At 40.4% G+C, this 15,105-nt stretch overlaps 1 protein-coding gene across 1 annotated transcript; it reads right to left on the bottom strand.

Moving 5' to 3' along the window:
* Positions 1 to 553: 553 nt before the first annotated feature.
* Positions 554 to 3,512, bottom strand: cdkn2a/b (cyclin-dependent kinase inhibitor 2A/B (p15, inhibits CDK4)). The gene is made up of 2 exons (XM_083764719.1): positions 3,173 to 3,512; positions 554 to 1,952 (listed from the first exon to the last, which is right to left on the bottom strand). Exons 1-2 carry the CDS (start codon positions 3,299 to 3,301, stop codon positions 1,698 to 1,700), a joined length of 384 nt encoding a protein of 127 aa, XP_083620845.1. The 5' UTR covers positions 3,302 to 3,512; the 3' UTR covers positions 554 to 1,697.
* Between the last annotated feature and the right edge of the window lie 11,593 nt (positions 3,513 to 15,105).

The raw sequence follows: 15,105 nt of genomic DNA, 5'->3' as shown, positions 1-15,105 counted from the left end.
TACACAGTTTCTCTAATATCTAACTGCCGGTTAGGTTGCAGTAATCTTTTTAACCTAAATATAAAGCATATAGGTTATAGTGAATCGCTTTGTAAAATCTTGCGCTTTAGGACTACATCATTTAGTCGAAATTCATTTTGCCGTGCGTTTGGTGTTTGACGTCGCGGTTGGGATGGACAAAGGACTAGCCTACTCGTGAATTCAACCCAGTTAATTGGCTATATTTTGTTATATGTTTGGTTCCGCACAACACAACTTAATTGTCTTCACCCAACAGCAGCCTTCCCTATACACTGAAAACGTGTTTTGCAAGTGTCGCATTAATGTGCGTGGTTTATGCATGGTATTGGTGCATGTGATGTGAAGTAAATTAGCAGCGTCCAAACATTTAGTCCAAACAGCGTCCAAATATTTAGCACCATGTTCCAGAGTTATTTGTGGGGTTTATCACATGTCTGCCACTGGTTGATAAGGAAGACCTTACATTGGGCGTTTCTCGTCTATAGTTTCATGAAACACAGGAAATTATGTTGTAATCCAACTAACTAACTCGTGTTATTAAGTGTGTTAGTATATGCCTATACCTACTTCGGTTGTCGGTTCCTATACCTGACAGCTATAGGCTATATACCATACCTGTCACTATAGAGTTGGCTATTCAACTGCAGAAATAGTCCATGTCCTGTCCAACCGAGCTGGGATCTCATTTAACATTGAAGAGTGTTTTAAAATGTATTAGGGTAAAGGAGACGCCCATAGTGCTATCTCTATAGACAAGGTCACAGAGGTTCATCTTGTTTTTGTTTGTAGGCTATTTTTGAAAGACAACGCAACTATTTTCGTTTTTCCCCATAATTGAATCAAGGCTTATATATAGCTTTACAAAAGTTGTCTACAAAATGGTGTGTGCTTTCCCCCAAAGGATTTTCTAAAAATATGCCTATTAAATATATAAGATGATGACAAAGGGTTACTGAGGGGTCAAGTAATTTAGTCAATTATAGGCACCTGCTCCAAGTCTATTGTGACCGACAACATCTTATTAGATCCATACATTAAGTAGTCCTACGATTTAATTCCTAATCCAAATAAATGACCATGGATTTCTTCATGTTAAAATGACTAAAACTTTTTAATTTCACGTTGCATTTTATTAAAGTGCATAAATAAGCTTCGAATGTGTTTATATTGAAATGTGAGTCGATGACCAGAAGCATTGACCGACAAAATCGGATCTGCTACTTAACGAAAAATAAAATAAAATGCGTCTTCAAATCATAGGCTACTTGCAGGATTATTGTTTGAAGATTTCAGCTGTTCGGAAATTAAAAAACTACATGTCTAAGAAAAATAAAACTGAAAAGTTAAATCTGACAAATACAGCTGAACGGACATAGCCTATATACACATTAGCCTATAGTAGGCCTGCCACCATTAGGCTAAATAGGTAGCATATATGTGTAAACTCACTCAGGTCATAAATATATATATATAACGTTAATAGTATCTAATAATAACCGTCACATTCTTTTTGAAAAAAGTGCTTAAATTCGTCATCGATGCTTAAATTATAGGTTGAAGGCCTCAAAAGACACAGGCCCTGCAGTTTCCCCTGCAGACAAAATCTAATTCCTTCCTTCCTTAATCTTAATTATTTGTAACAAATAAAAAAAGATTGTCCCGTGGCCGATTGTCTTTTACAAACACTCCAGCAGAAACGTAGCCACATCTTTGTGTCCTGACTCCGTGGCCAGGTCCACGGGAAGACATGCTCTGTGGTCTCGGACGGTGGGGTCGGCGTGGTGCTGCAGCAGCACCTGCACGGTGTCCACGAAGCCCGTCCTGGCCGCGTCGTGGAGCGGGGTTGTCCCGGTGCGTCTGTCGCTCACGTTGGGATCCGCTCCGTGCTCCAGTAGGAGCTGAGCCACCGCCGTGCTCCCCATCATCATCACCTATGTACAGTATGTCAGTTCATTAACCACTCAAACTCTTGCTGACTCTGTAGAGTAGACTATAGACTTTTTATCCCTCCATCTACACACCAAATATCGTCCCAAAAATACAAGCTCTGACTGAATCTTACAATTGATCATTTTGTTTAATGAGCATATGGATGGGTTCTACCATATAGGGCTAATGGTTAGCCTAATCGTATTTGGTGAATATATGCATGTCCCTGACAGAAGCGATGCAAATAGCTGTGACGATCATTTGCATGGGAAGAATAGAATATGCTAGTGCGAGTTGAAGACAATATGCTATCGTTTATTTTACACGCAGATAAATCCAAATATAGATAAATAAACCCCTCTTGAATGTTGAATCTCTTGAAATAGGCACATTTTTACTAACCCGGGTGATAATTAAATGCTGGATTAGAGCCACATGGAATTTGGCAATGTCAATATATAGGCCTATTTAACATATTTTATTATATAGGTCAAAGCGCTTTCCATAGAAAGACAACATGAACTTGAGTAACATAAGCAACATTAATATAAGAATGTAGACTAAGAGTATAAAAAAACGAATCAATGAAGCATACACGCACTACAAAGCAACTAAATATAGATATCAAATAGATATCATAAGGGCTCATTTGAACTATACAGTATTACAGTATAAGCGAACAAAATGACAGGTTTTACATATAGGGATTTGGGTGTGACTTGCATCACCATTAAACTAGCCTATATGTATAGGCCTAGTATTAACACAGCAGGTTAATACGAGGGCGAGAAAGTTTTTCTTTTGGTTCTTTATGTTTTTTTCAATAATGGAAATAACTAGGCTATTGGATTGTTAAAGCCATGGGCCATGGCGCACGTGACATACGCATTATTTTTGGCACGACGTACATATAGCACTCTCCCTATATATATTCCGTATAGCTCTTTACATTACCACAAGTGGAAAACTTGGTTTAAGCCACTAATCTTATAATCTGAACGGAATCTTATTGATTATACAAGCTATACTCTCATATAGGCAGCATTTATTGTGTTTGTTGCAGTGAGGAATGGATGAGTGGGGAATTGACGTATACATGTAATGTTGCATGTCATGACTCATGTATGATGTTACATGATACAAGTTACTTATACAACGATGTATGTATATCAAACGTGACATAATCATTATAGTTTTCATGTTGTCACACAGTGACACTGACCTGAAGCGCAGTTCGGCCGAAGCTATTCACGCCGTTGACATCCGCACCGCTCAGCAGGAGATCCTCCACCGCTTTAACGTTCCCTGTCGCAGCAGCGCTTGACAGATCATCTTGGAGTGTCATCTTCATGAGAACAAATAAGCCGTCCTTTTTGACAGGTAGATCTGACGGGAAAATGTTAATATGCCGATAATGCACATAAAATAATATTTCCCAGTTGACAGCTGACGTTCAGTGCATTCGGACGTCCGGACGGTTGCTTTGAATAAAGAATAAAGTTAAAGAATTGCGCACATCGGCCAACAGAGAGCCTGACAGCGGACGGTGGTGGTGTGTGTCTGGGCTTGCCTGCATTGAATGGGGTGACGTCGTGCATGTTGCTGCTGCAGTGCCATGCGCATGCGCAGTGCGCACACGAGTGTAATATTACACCTTACTCTATGATTACACCAGACAAGAGCCATAGAGTAAGACAGAGTTAACTTTACGACAACTCCGGCTCTTCTACATAGACTTCTATGGGCGAATAGTGAGTGACAAAGGCCTGAACCGTCCGGAAGTTTACGGAATGCATTGGAGTACTATTGGCTTTTAAATTACAGTGACAAACGAGTTACATGAACCACGTGACCGGGCAGTTTTCTGCCCCCTCAATGTCGTATATCTGTTTTACTCCGTCCATGGCTCTGGCCCATGGACTGTAAACTCTGGCCCCATGAAGTGAACGGAGCCCCCGAATCGCTAGCCACGCCCATTAATAAATAGGATCTGAACCTCGCGTCACCAGGCCTTCCACTCTCTCTAGTCGTCCTCAGCCGATAGCTCTGGTTCATAGCCCTAAATGATTTGGCTGCCGGCATTAGGGCTATGGACCAGAGCTAGGCGATTTATGAATAATAATGATGTGAAGTGAATAATGAATAGTGTATAATGATGAAGTGGAACGAAATGAAAGTTCAGGCTGAGTGTCAGGCTAGGATATGATTACAAAAGACCAGCCTATACAGAAACCACAGATGCAAATACATGTTCTTTCCCATCCAACCAGTGTTGCCATGTCTTCTAAATTATGAGCGACTTTGGGTCCTGTTTTTCTGGGCTTGTTTCTAAAGTGTAGGCCTAGTTGTTTATTTGGGCTTGTTTCCTCCTAATATTGTTTAAACCAGTACGTGGTTGTTCTCAAACATTTTTAAATCAAGGAACCCCAAATAAATATGTTGAATAGAGGAAAGAAGCGCTGCCATGGTCCTTTTTTTTATTTAATTTTTTTATCCCACAATTTTTGTAACCCAGTTTTTCTTTTCACCCAGTGCCAATTATCTAATGTAATCCTGGGCGCTACACTTCCTCTGCCAACTGTAGAATCGTTCGTAAAGAAGAAGGAAGTTCCAGGATGCGTTGTACATTACTCAGCAAGAATCTTTATTAGTTGCTAAGGAGTTTTCAGACTCCATCATGGCCCATAGCACTTACCCCACCCCCTTAGATAGCATTTCTGTAGACTTAGATAGCATTTGATACAGACTTATAGCATATTATGTAGACAGCACTATAATTGCATTGTATGTAGTCATAGCACGTCATAGTACATATGTATAGCATAGTAGTATAGATGTATAGTTTATATGTATAGCTTCATTATATAGATATTCCACTGTTACTTTCTTAGCTACGCATGTTTCTTGATAAATGTTTTTATGTGATGTATTCCCATGCTTTTTTTGTTCTTGCTTAATGTAAGTCGCTCTGGATTAAGAGCGTCTGCTAAATGCCTAAATTGTAAATTGTAAATTGTAAGGAGTCGCATTTAGAGTTCAATAAAAAGTAACGGAGTTGGACAGCTTTACTTCCATGAGGTGCTAAGGTTGCTAAGGAGTTGGACAGCTTTACTTCCATGAGGTGACAATTCCGAAGTATGACCCCAGATACGACTCTCAGTATGACTCCAGATATGGCTGCAGATCGTTGCAAGCATTGTCATTATATAGTTGTGTGTGTGTGTGTGTGTGTGTGTGTGTGTGTGTGTGGGTGTGGGTGTGGGTGTGGGTGTGTGTGTGTGTGTGTGTGTGTGTGTGTGTGTGTGTGTGTGTGTGTGTGTGTGTGTGTGTGTGTGTGTGTGTGTGTGTGTGTGTGTGTGTGTGTGTGTGTGTGTGTGTGTGTGTGTGTGTGATTAGTCCGACATGGCATCACTCTATGAGTTGAGTTTATAACAATGTTCATTCTATGCAATGTGCATAGAATGACACGGCGCGTGGTTTATCACCAGACATAAGCCACATGTCCCAAAATTCCACAGAGTTTGAACACAATATACTATATACTGCAGAGAGAGAGGCCTCAAAAATATCCTATACAACCTGGGGGGGCAGCGGACTGACCTCATGCCTCCTTCTATGCATGAGGAGTCCAAGCTGCTTCTTTTCACCTGACAGGGGGGAATTTCCCCGGCCGGACGTAGCGCGTGGAAGGGACACGTTATTCCGACCAGTTCCTTTCCCCTCCATCAGGCGCCCCGGCTGGCCAGGGGGAGGTAGTTTTAGAGACCAGGATTACTGCATGTTTTTGTGAGGGTATCTACCCTAAGGGACACAGGGAGAACATGCAAACTCCACACAGAAAGGCCCTTTCGCCAACCGCCGCCTCGGGTATGGGCACTGATGACACGGAGGAGGGAACACGCCGCCAGTGCCCACAGCGTCCCCAGCGGGAATCGAACCCAGGACCTTCTAGCTGTGAGGCGACAGCACTACCAACTGTGCCACCGTGACCCCCATGGTCCTTTGTAGTTATGAACTGAAAACAGTTGCTCGTTGGCGAGGGTTCAAACATGAAAAGATAAAAAGGGGTCCAATGCACTCTTTCAGTCAAGTGAAAAAGCCTTTATTTTATGGCATGGCAAAGATCATTCAACGCGTTTCGGCTACAAGCCTAAATACTGTATGTATTTGTCCACTCCACTGTTTTTGTGGCAGGGACGGTGGGACCCCCAAGATTTTTGTTTTAAAAATATTCAAAATCTTTTTTCTTTCTTTAGGCCAGGGCTTGTTTTCATATATCTGGTTGCTCTTGCAAAATCTGGCAACACTGGTTCCAACACGGCTGCTTGATTTGACAACTCCAGACGTCACTGTTTTAAGTAGCCCATTGATAGTAGCAATTGTAGCCTACAAGTTGGGCTAAAATATACTATACTAAAATATACTAAAATGTGTTTGCAGAATTGTGAGCTATATCAACCTTGCTAGGCTACTTTGGGCCTTACCATTGTTATCCAGCAGGTGGTTGTCATGGACTTTGTTTTAGAATCTAAAATTTAGATTGTAGCCAGCCACACTGTAGCTGTCCCAGTTATTGGTATGCTGTAATATTTTATTTATCTTATTTTTCTGAAAATGCATATGGTAAATTCTAAATTGTATTTTTGTTTTGGGCAACAAACTGTATATTTCGGTATTTGTATGGTAAATACATGGTGAGATAGTTCCATCTACTGTGCTCTGTTTGTCTGTTTCATGGGCAGGTTGAATTAGGCTCGCCTAAGCAGCTAATCACCTCATTTCAATCACCTGTTGGGTTTGGTCATGTTTGGGCAGAACAAACAGAGCAGAGGTGAAGAGAGGAGCTCTTTCATGTCAGAGTCTCCACAAAAAAAAAGAAAATAATATAAAAAAGAACAAGAACTTAAAAAAGAAACTGAACTCCTAAAAGTCTGTGCAGAAGGCGCATACGGTATGTTCCCAGTTGTTTTGTTGGGTGTCTGTAAAAGTTATATTGCCATTGTATCGTGTATTTGTTTGTTTGTGACATGTGGACATTTCATTGTGAGAATATAGTCATTTAAAAAGACAGCATGACTGACTGACAAGGGCATTCATTAGGGGTAATAATTGATTGTGGTTAAAAAATATTATGTGATTTCTTTGCAGTTTTTCACGTTGTCGCTTGGGATAAATAAAAAGCCAAAAGGCCCTCGTGGAGTCGTGATATCAGTTGGGATTGTCTTATTTCTGCACCAGATGAAGATGGTTTAGGAGCAGTTATACACACTATGACTATTATAGTTAGTATAAAAACTTTAACAATGGGCTGGGCTTGGTGCAGTTATATGGAAGTAGCTTTGCATGCTATGTCAGATGATGTTTTTGTTTTTTTATGTGACAAAGGTTTAAAAAAAATATATAATACAGTGGTTGTAAATAATTCTAGCAATTGTATGCAACTGAGATATGTGGCAATAGGTGGCCTATAACTGAAACATATGCTTATTTCAAAGCATGCCTGGGAAAACATGGCAAATTTGCCTAGGAGGAAAGTTATGTAGGCTATAGTGTGTGTGTGTGTGTGTGTATTATATATTTTTTTTTTCTTTTCTTTTTTTATATACATAGGAGGGCATCAAAGAGTGTCAGGGAGCCCCAATTAAAACATGTTTTATATAAACAGCTACTAAACACATACTTAGCAGGGCATCAAGAGTCTGTCAACCCCACGAGGTGTGTGTGAGAGATTGTCAAAGGTTAAAGGTTCCTCGGGTTTGTGAAATGGTTTGACAGAAAACTCATACTGTAGGTTACTTTTTGAATATCTGAGTGAATACCTTAGCGTATACATCATTGTAGATAAATGTGTCCTTTAATAAAACATTAAAGGTATATTCAGTGATTTCACTCAAAAAACCTTAGGTTTCGTTTTTGGCTGTGGGACCCAGCCTTTCGTCCAATCAGGATAGAGAGTAAAAAACGAAACCTAAGGTTTTTTGACCCCCAGGGGTTAACTGGGGACAGGGAGGAACTCCTTATATGGTCAGCACACTCTATAGTAGGGAAGATTATCACAACAAAACAAAAAAATAAGTGATATTTGAATTAAGTGAAATCACTGAATATACCTTTAAAGGGTCTTCATAGTTCATACCTAGAATTATAAGATCAGATAAATAGAGCGAATCATCAAGAGATCAACACCATTCACCACAACCAAAACTTTATTTCCGGGTAGATAGTTCCGGCAGCATGGCAGATTTATTACAGCAATATTATTATTCATTAACCTTATTTCTGGAAGAACACTTGTTTTGTATACATAAATATCAACAGATTTAGAAACTAGACATCGCTTATGTTCTGGACACTTTATTTTATATTATGTAGATGCATGCATTGTGCAGGGTGAATTACTGAAACTCAGGGGCGCCTAAATTTACATTTCCTGTCAAAGGGCTTATAGTCATTTGTGGCAATAACAGAACCTGCTTTTGCAGTTAATTGTGTGCATGTGCGCTGTCGATCCTTTTGAAGTACAATTAAATGTAGTTATTGTTCTGTTGGCTGCAAGGGCTTGGAGGGGGCTTTTACAAGAGCAATTGCTAAGAACCTTGTATTATTTGAAGGGATGGCAAATTAAAAGTAAATTTTGTACAAGACCTTGTAGGTTGAAATGCATTTCTTTTGTTGCCTTGCTCATCAATACATCCTTTTTTTCCCTTTTTCTTTTGTCTGCATTGTACACCTTTCGGGAAATTAAGCTCTCTGAGTTCCAGGATGGAATGCAGGCACGAGTCCAAGACAATGGTACTTCCTCTCAATTGGAAATGGAGTCACTCTCTTTAGCATGATGTAATCCGCCATTTTGACACATGTCTTCCGGTCTGGATCCCGAGATCTGGGAGGCCGTTGCCCAACACCACTCCAACTGGCGCATTGCAGTCAAGCATGGCACGTGTAGCAGAGTCTGAAAAGTGCTGCATCCATGAAGCCGAACTGAAGCGACAGTTCAGAGCCAGTTCATCCTCCTCACCCAGCCAGCCCCCGGCTATCACATGCCCTCACTGCAGCCGGTCATTCCGTGCAAGGATTGGCCTCCTCAGCCATCTTCGCACCCACAAAACATTGTGAAGTCACTTGGACATTTTCGCAAGCGAACATGAGGTGGGGTGTGGACTCCACCATCCACCCGAGTTAGAATAATTTTAATAAATTACACATTTTAAGTTATAGTTGTGCATGTACACATATGCCTCACACACACACTCTCTCTCGCTCACTATCATTATTGGTGTGTACAGCCCTTAAGACTCTGCACTGGTGGTCAGGATGTTAAAGAAGTAAGGTTGCGATTGCAAGATCACTGTACTGTACTTAACTCTCGAGAGCGTAAAGAGAACCCATAAAAGGGTTAATTTTTAAGGGCATGTGGGAAGGCATGCCATTGAGTTGACCTACTTGTCCCCAATTGCACTGTGGCGGTGGGTCGGCTTCCTGCTGAGAATGCGTGGAACTATTTTGAGTGTACAGTAGTACCGGTACACAGCGCAGTCATCTTCACTTCATGGTCTATTTGCACCTGTGAAATCAGCATTCAGTCATTTCTTTTTTTTTTTTTTTTTTTTTTTTTTTTGCGGCTTACGCCTTTTATTGATTTTTGAAGGGACAGACAGTAGGCTGACAGGAAACGGGAGAGAGATGGGGGGATGACATGCAGTAAAGGCCGTGTCGGGTCCGGGAGTCGAACCCGCGGCACACTGCGACTGGATTACCAGTCCGGTGCCCAGACCGTTACGCTACGGCCTGGGCCAACATTCAGTCATTTCTGACTGCTATAAATAAATGTAGATGCGTTCCAAGGAGCCATTAAAGCCCCCATTGTTATTATTAATATATATACTGTATATATATATATATATTTTTTTTTTAATATATTTTTTTAATGGGTCTTTTATTTATAGTCCACAGTGGAGAATGGCAGGAAAGGGGCGAGATAGAGTTGCGGAGTGACATGCAGCAAACGTCCGTCGCCGGGCTCAGGAATCGAACCAGGGACTTGCTTTCAGGCATCCGAGCCTATATGGTAAGCAGTGAAGCAGTTTTCAACTGTTATTTGTTTTGTGTATTTAACATTTCACAACAGAATCATTAGTAGGGATGGAGCTTGATAACCGATACCCGATAAAATCCGATAACAAGCTTATTGAGTACCCGTTATCAATACGTTTTGGGCTTATCAAGCCTGTTATCGAGCATAACGGCCCATGACGTCATGTTCAAACAATCATGGCAAGAGGCTATCAGGAAATACATGTAATCATCCATGCTGGCACAAACGTGTCGATCTAAAAGTGTAGTGAAACCTGCCAACCAGCGCCGTCCGGGTAAACAAAATAACACTTTGAAGTTTAGCAGTTTCTTTAATATTATTTTATTGGTAAAAAGGTCAATTGTCTGTTAGAAATGTACTGTATCTGAAGGCCCTAGTAAAAGATACTGGTTCTTTTCAGAATTTATTGTCTCCCGTCTTTCCACAAAATAATAGAAAATGCTCGATAGTGGGCTCGATAAGAACCCGGCTCGATAAACCTAATTGATAAGGTGATCGTTATCAATAAAAATGAACGAGCTCCATCCCTAATCATTAGTGTACATTTTCTCTGAATGATTTAACAGTCACCACTGCCAGCTTAGAATAGGGAGAACCCCATCATGCACATCAGTCTTAATTTAGTCTGAGTGTTAAAATGTACCCTTACTCTCTGAGTTAAATGAACACTTTTTGAGAACTAAGCCATTCACCTTCTGTCTATTTATTCATTTAGTCAGGCTATCTACAGTACCTAGGCAAATTTGCTATCCTGGTCAGCAATATTCACAGTTAAGATTCAACGTTCAGTTCATTAGTCAACGTGAATTTACACTGACTTTCCCCTTATTATATAAGAAATCGTTTGGTTAGTTGGTTATAATCATGCAGTTTGTTTCAACAATTCTTGTTTTATCTGGGTAAATGTACTGTATCGGGGTGGAGCTCGGTACACACATACAAAGCTCACACAACGTGTTGTGATGAGGTTAAGTGTGGGCGGAGGTGTGTTGGTTTGGAAGTCCCCTGTCTCGGTAGAGAGAGAGACACAGAGAGAGAGAGAGTGAGTGAATGTGCACGGCATATGTGTATGTGCATAACTGCTGGTATAAGAAAAAGGACACTGTTGTCAAATGGCTTGCATCTTTCATGTGCTGTTTGAAATACAAGCAGTGGTGGAAAAAGTACTCACAATTTTAACCTCAGTAAAAGCATCAATACTGCAATAAGTATTGGCATCAAAATGATAAAAACAAATGCTCATTATTCAGAATGTTTCATTTCAAGCTTTCAAATGTGTAAGCGTCTTGTGAAAATAGCAGATCTACAAGCTCACATTGTGAGCTTGTAGAACTGCTATTTTCAAATGGCTGAAATGTATATAGGGCTGAAGGGGTTATATGTATCATACGTAGGCCTATAGAAAATTGAAAATACTCCAGTAAAGTAAAAGTACCTCAAAATTGTACTTGAGTAACCTAAGTAAGTAACCATAAGTAACTACACTACTTGAGTAAGTTACTTTACAACACTGTCTTTGAAATACAAGAGCGTAAACACTTTCACATAGACAAAAATGCTTTGTAAAGATGATCAAAGCTATAGCCTTTAATAACCATGGCCGTCATCAAACATTTCTGTCTCGGTGGTTCCTGCCCGTGAGGCTTAAAATCATTACGTCAGTAGACTTGGAACATTCTTTTGGTTAGAGAGAATGCTTATAGAACAAACCCCTCCATTCTAAATTAAGTCGTTTAGTTTGGAGAGAAGAGGTCAGACGTGCTGTGACCATCACTGTACACCTCTTTGAATTTGTATACTGTACATCAGCTGCTCTCATCTCAGTTGGATGATTTTGCATCAGCCACGAGAAGATACAATTTGAAATGAAGACATGATTTGTCCCAAAGGGATTTTTTTGTTCTCTGCATTTCATAGAATGCAGTACAAACACAAAATTCACACCAGCCTAAGAATCAACATTATTGTCACGTCAAACGATTACAAATGTAAAAGCGTGGGTGAAAACATATTTTGTGCACTCAACATTACAGTTACAGAAAGAGTTAGAATAGGGAAGAGAGAATAGAGAGGAAAGGAACAGAACAGGTCAATAACAGGAAGACTCAGTTAAATCAAATTAGGGCGTGTTGGGACCAGGGGGGCAGTCAGACAGATATTTTGTGAAGCCTATAAGGAAATCGCGATTCATATAATGGCCTGTTGTGGCGCTGTCATTGGACCCAGAAAAACCCATAGCCCCATAGAAGTCCATGTATTTGGGCCCAACTTCACCTAGACTGTATTACCTTAATAAACATGGTTCATGAATACTTTCTGCTTCCAGTCACTAGTTTAAAGTCTCATTTCTAATGTCATAATATTCTTTTTGGAAAATTATGGTCCCATTAATTAAAAAAATTACCATAAAGTCGCGTATGTTCTGAGGGGCATGGCTACCGTTACAGTCTATGATCGGGATTCCCCTCCCACTCGAGTGAAAATAAAAACCAACGGAGAAGAAGGGGGGAAGTCCCGCCTCGTGTCTGGGCCAGCCAATGGCCAGCTGGGCCAAAACGGAGCCAGCCAATGGCCAGCTGGGCCAAAACGGATCTAGAAATATGGTGATTTACATCAGGAATTACCATAGAATTACAGGCTTCATTTTACGTCCATGTTAGACCCGGGGAACGCTTTGTCCATATATTTTACAGTCTATGGTTGGGACCCATGAAAAAGTGCTTAGAAAATGAGTTTCGTTCCCATGTCAAGCGAATTACGCATTCAATGCATTTTTTCATAGATAATACCCTTCTAGACTTTGGGTTAAAAGTTCTACTCATAATATCCTGCTGTTTTTTTTTTAAAGCCATAAATGTATAAACAGTGTATAACCAAAAAACGAAAATCGTGTGCTGCTGTTTTTGCTTGTAAAATGTGTTTTTGGCAACACAAATGTTTTCTCAAATGTCAAATGCATATACTTAACATCTGAAATAAGTATTGGTGCCTTTAGTTTACTCATATGTGAATTTATATCATGAAATGTAGCATATTTGTTAAAGAATATGCTTCAACTTAAGTGTTTGCCACACAGTACAATGAAACCTACACAGTAAATTGTGCCAAGAGCTTATGTTTCATACATAGAAAATGTCTCAACCTAATGTGTAATGAAAGGTAGAAAAGAAAATCAGGGCACCTTGGACCAACATGGCAGAAAATCTATCAAAATGTTACCACGCCCCCTAAATTGGAATAATGCAACAAATGGACAAGACTAAAAATTAAAGTAGTAGAGGTCAGAATTATTACAACATATGGTATGAAACATTTATTTATTTACAAGTGGGTCACAGCAAAGGATCACAGCATCTGTCATCTGTACATCCCCCCCCCCCCCCCCCCGCCGCCAAGGAAATATATGAAAATTGAAAATACAAAATAACATACAAATGCATCAATTATTATAATAATTGTTGAACAAAACAAGTAGTAGGCCTACATGGTAACATGTTGGGTTACTCATCCCTATCACTTTCATCAGAGTCATCATCCCATGTACCTCTTTCTTCTGTTTCCTTTGACACATTTTCACAGTCCTGGCAGTGACATAAATCAGTGCAAGACAGTTTTGCAGACATACATGAACATCTTTCAGTCTCACATTTGCTTTTTTTTTTACAATTACAGTGGACTACCTGCAACACACTATCAGGGGCAGGATTTCTAGTCATCCATGTTACTGTTAACTCCCCATCCTCCATGCCCCATCCACTGCCAATGGGTGAAGGAGCACACATCCTACTAGTCAGAGAACGTCTCATCACTGCTGCTTGGTAGTTTGCCCTTTTGCAATGTTGGTGGAGAGCATCACTTGTTGGGGGAATGGACAGTTCTGGCAAAGCTGATGATGCCGTACAGAATGATTTGTACCTTGCATCATTCACGTTTTTGGCAGATGATTGGCCATACAGGTGCCAGGTGGCACACATATTTGCTCAGTGTGTTGAAAGTTGACTGGTCAAGGTTAAAACTGCTGCCAAGATGAACCTGCTTGGCTTACCTCAGTTGACTCAATGAATGCCAAAGAGGTAACCTAAAAGTTCCTCAGACAGATTGAGGCGCAGCTTCCTCAGTGTAAGCAGAAGTCTCTGAGTATCACTAAGTGACTGTTTTGCAGGAGGTGGTAAACGTGGTGACACAAAATTGAACAACATGAAAGTCCTGTGAAGAATTTAATTTTGCTGTCATCAAATTCTGAAGGATCAAGAGTACGATGTTTCAACTCACTTTCTAATTTGTTGACTTTATCCCTAAGTGATTGACATTCAGCATTTAAAGATTTAATCTGTTCATGTAATGAGGCAATGTCATTTTGTGTTTCCTCTGTCTGGACCCCAATGCCTGGGACTTCAACAGTCTGTACCTCTGCTGTACTTCGATCAGTGAAGGAGGTGAAACCAAATAACCTTGGCACGTAGTCAGGATGTAGAGGATCATCACTCTTTTCCCCTTAAATAACAAAAACAACAAAAACATTTACTAGAAATATGATATTAATTTGTTTACATATATGGGGTGTTTTCACATATGTCCTGTTTCAGACATCAGCCTCAAAACAAACTCATCCGGGACGGGGCTGCCAAATCATTGTGAGATTATTTTTTTTACATTAACCACTGGAACAATAGCATCCCTATTCTGGAGGGAACATTTGCAGAAAATAGCAGATCTACAAGCTCACAACATTGTTGGTGTAGAGCAGGGGTAGGCAGCTTTAACCACGGGTGCCAAGTGTGACCACTGGCACACACTGGCAATGCCAGTGTCTCACTCTAATGCCAGTCTGGCATTAGAGTGAGAGAGGATTAGCCTGCATGTCTGTAACTGAGTGTACAAATGGAACCATTGGACCCCAAATGGACCCTTCTTAGCCCTTAGGCCTTAAGCCTACAGGTCTGTGAGAGTGGAACCAAATGGACCTTACAGGTCTGTAACTCTGAGAGATGGAACCAAATGGACCCTTACAGCCTGAGTGTACAAATGGACACATGCAGGTCTGTAACTCTGACACTATG

This window comes from Protomyctophum parallelum (assembly GCF_964188405.1).
Source record: "Protomyctophum parallelum genome assembly, chromosome: 5".
Lineage (NCBI taxonomy): Eukaryota > Metazoa > Chordata > Actinopteri > Myctophiformes > Myctophidae > Protomyctophum > Protomyctophum parallelum.
Note: the sequence above shows the minus strand (reverse complement) of the source record. Positions and strands in the feature narration are given on the sequence as shown.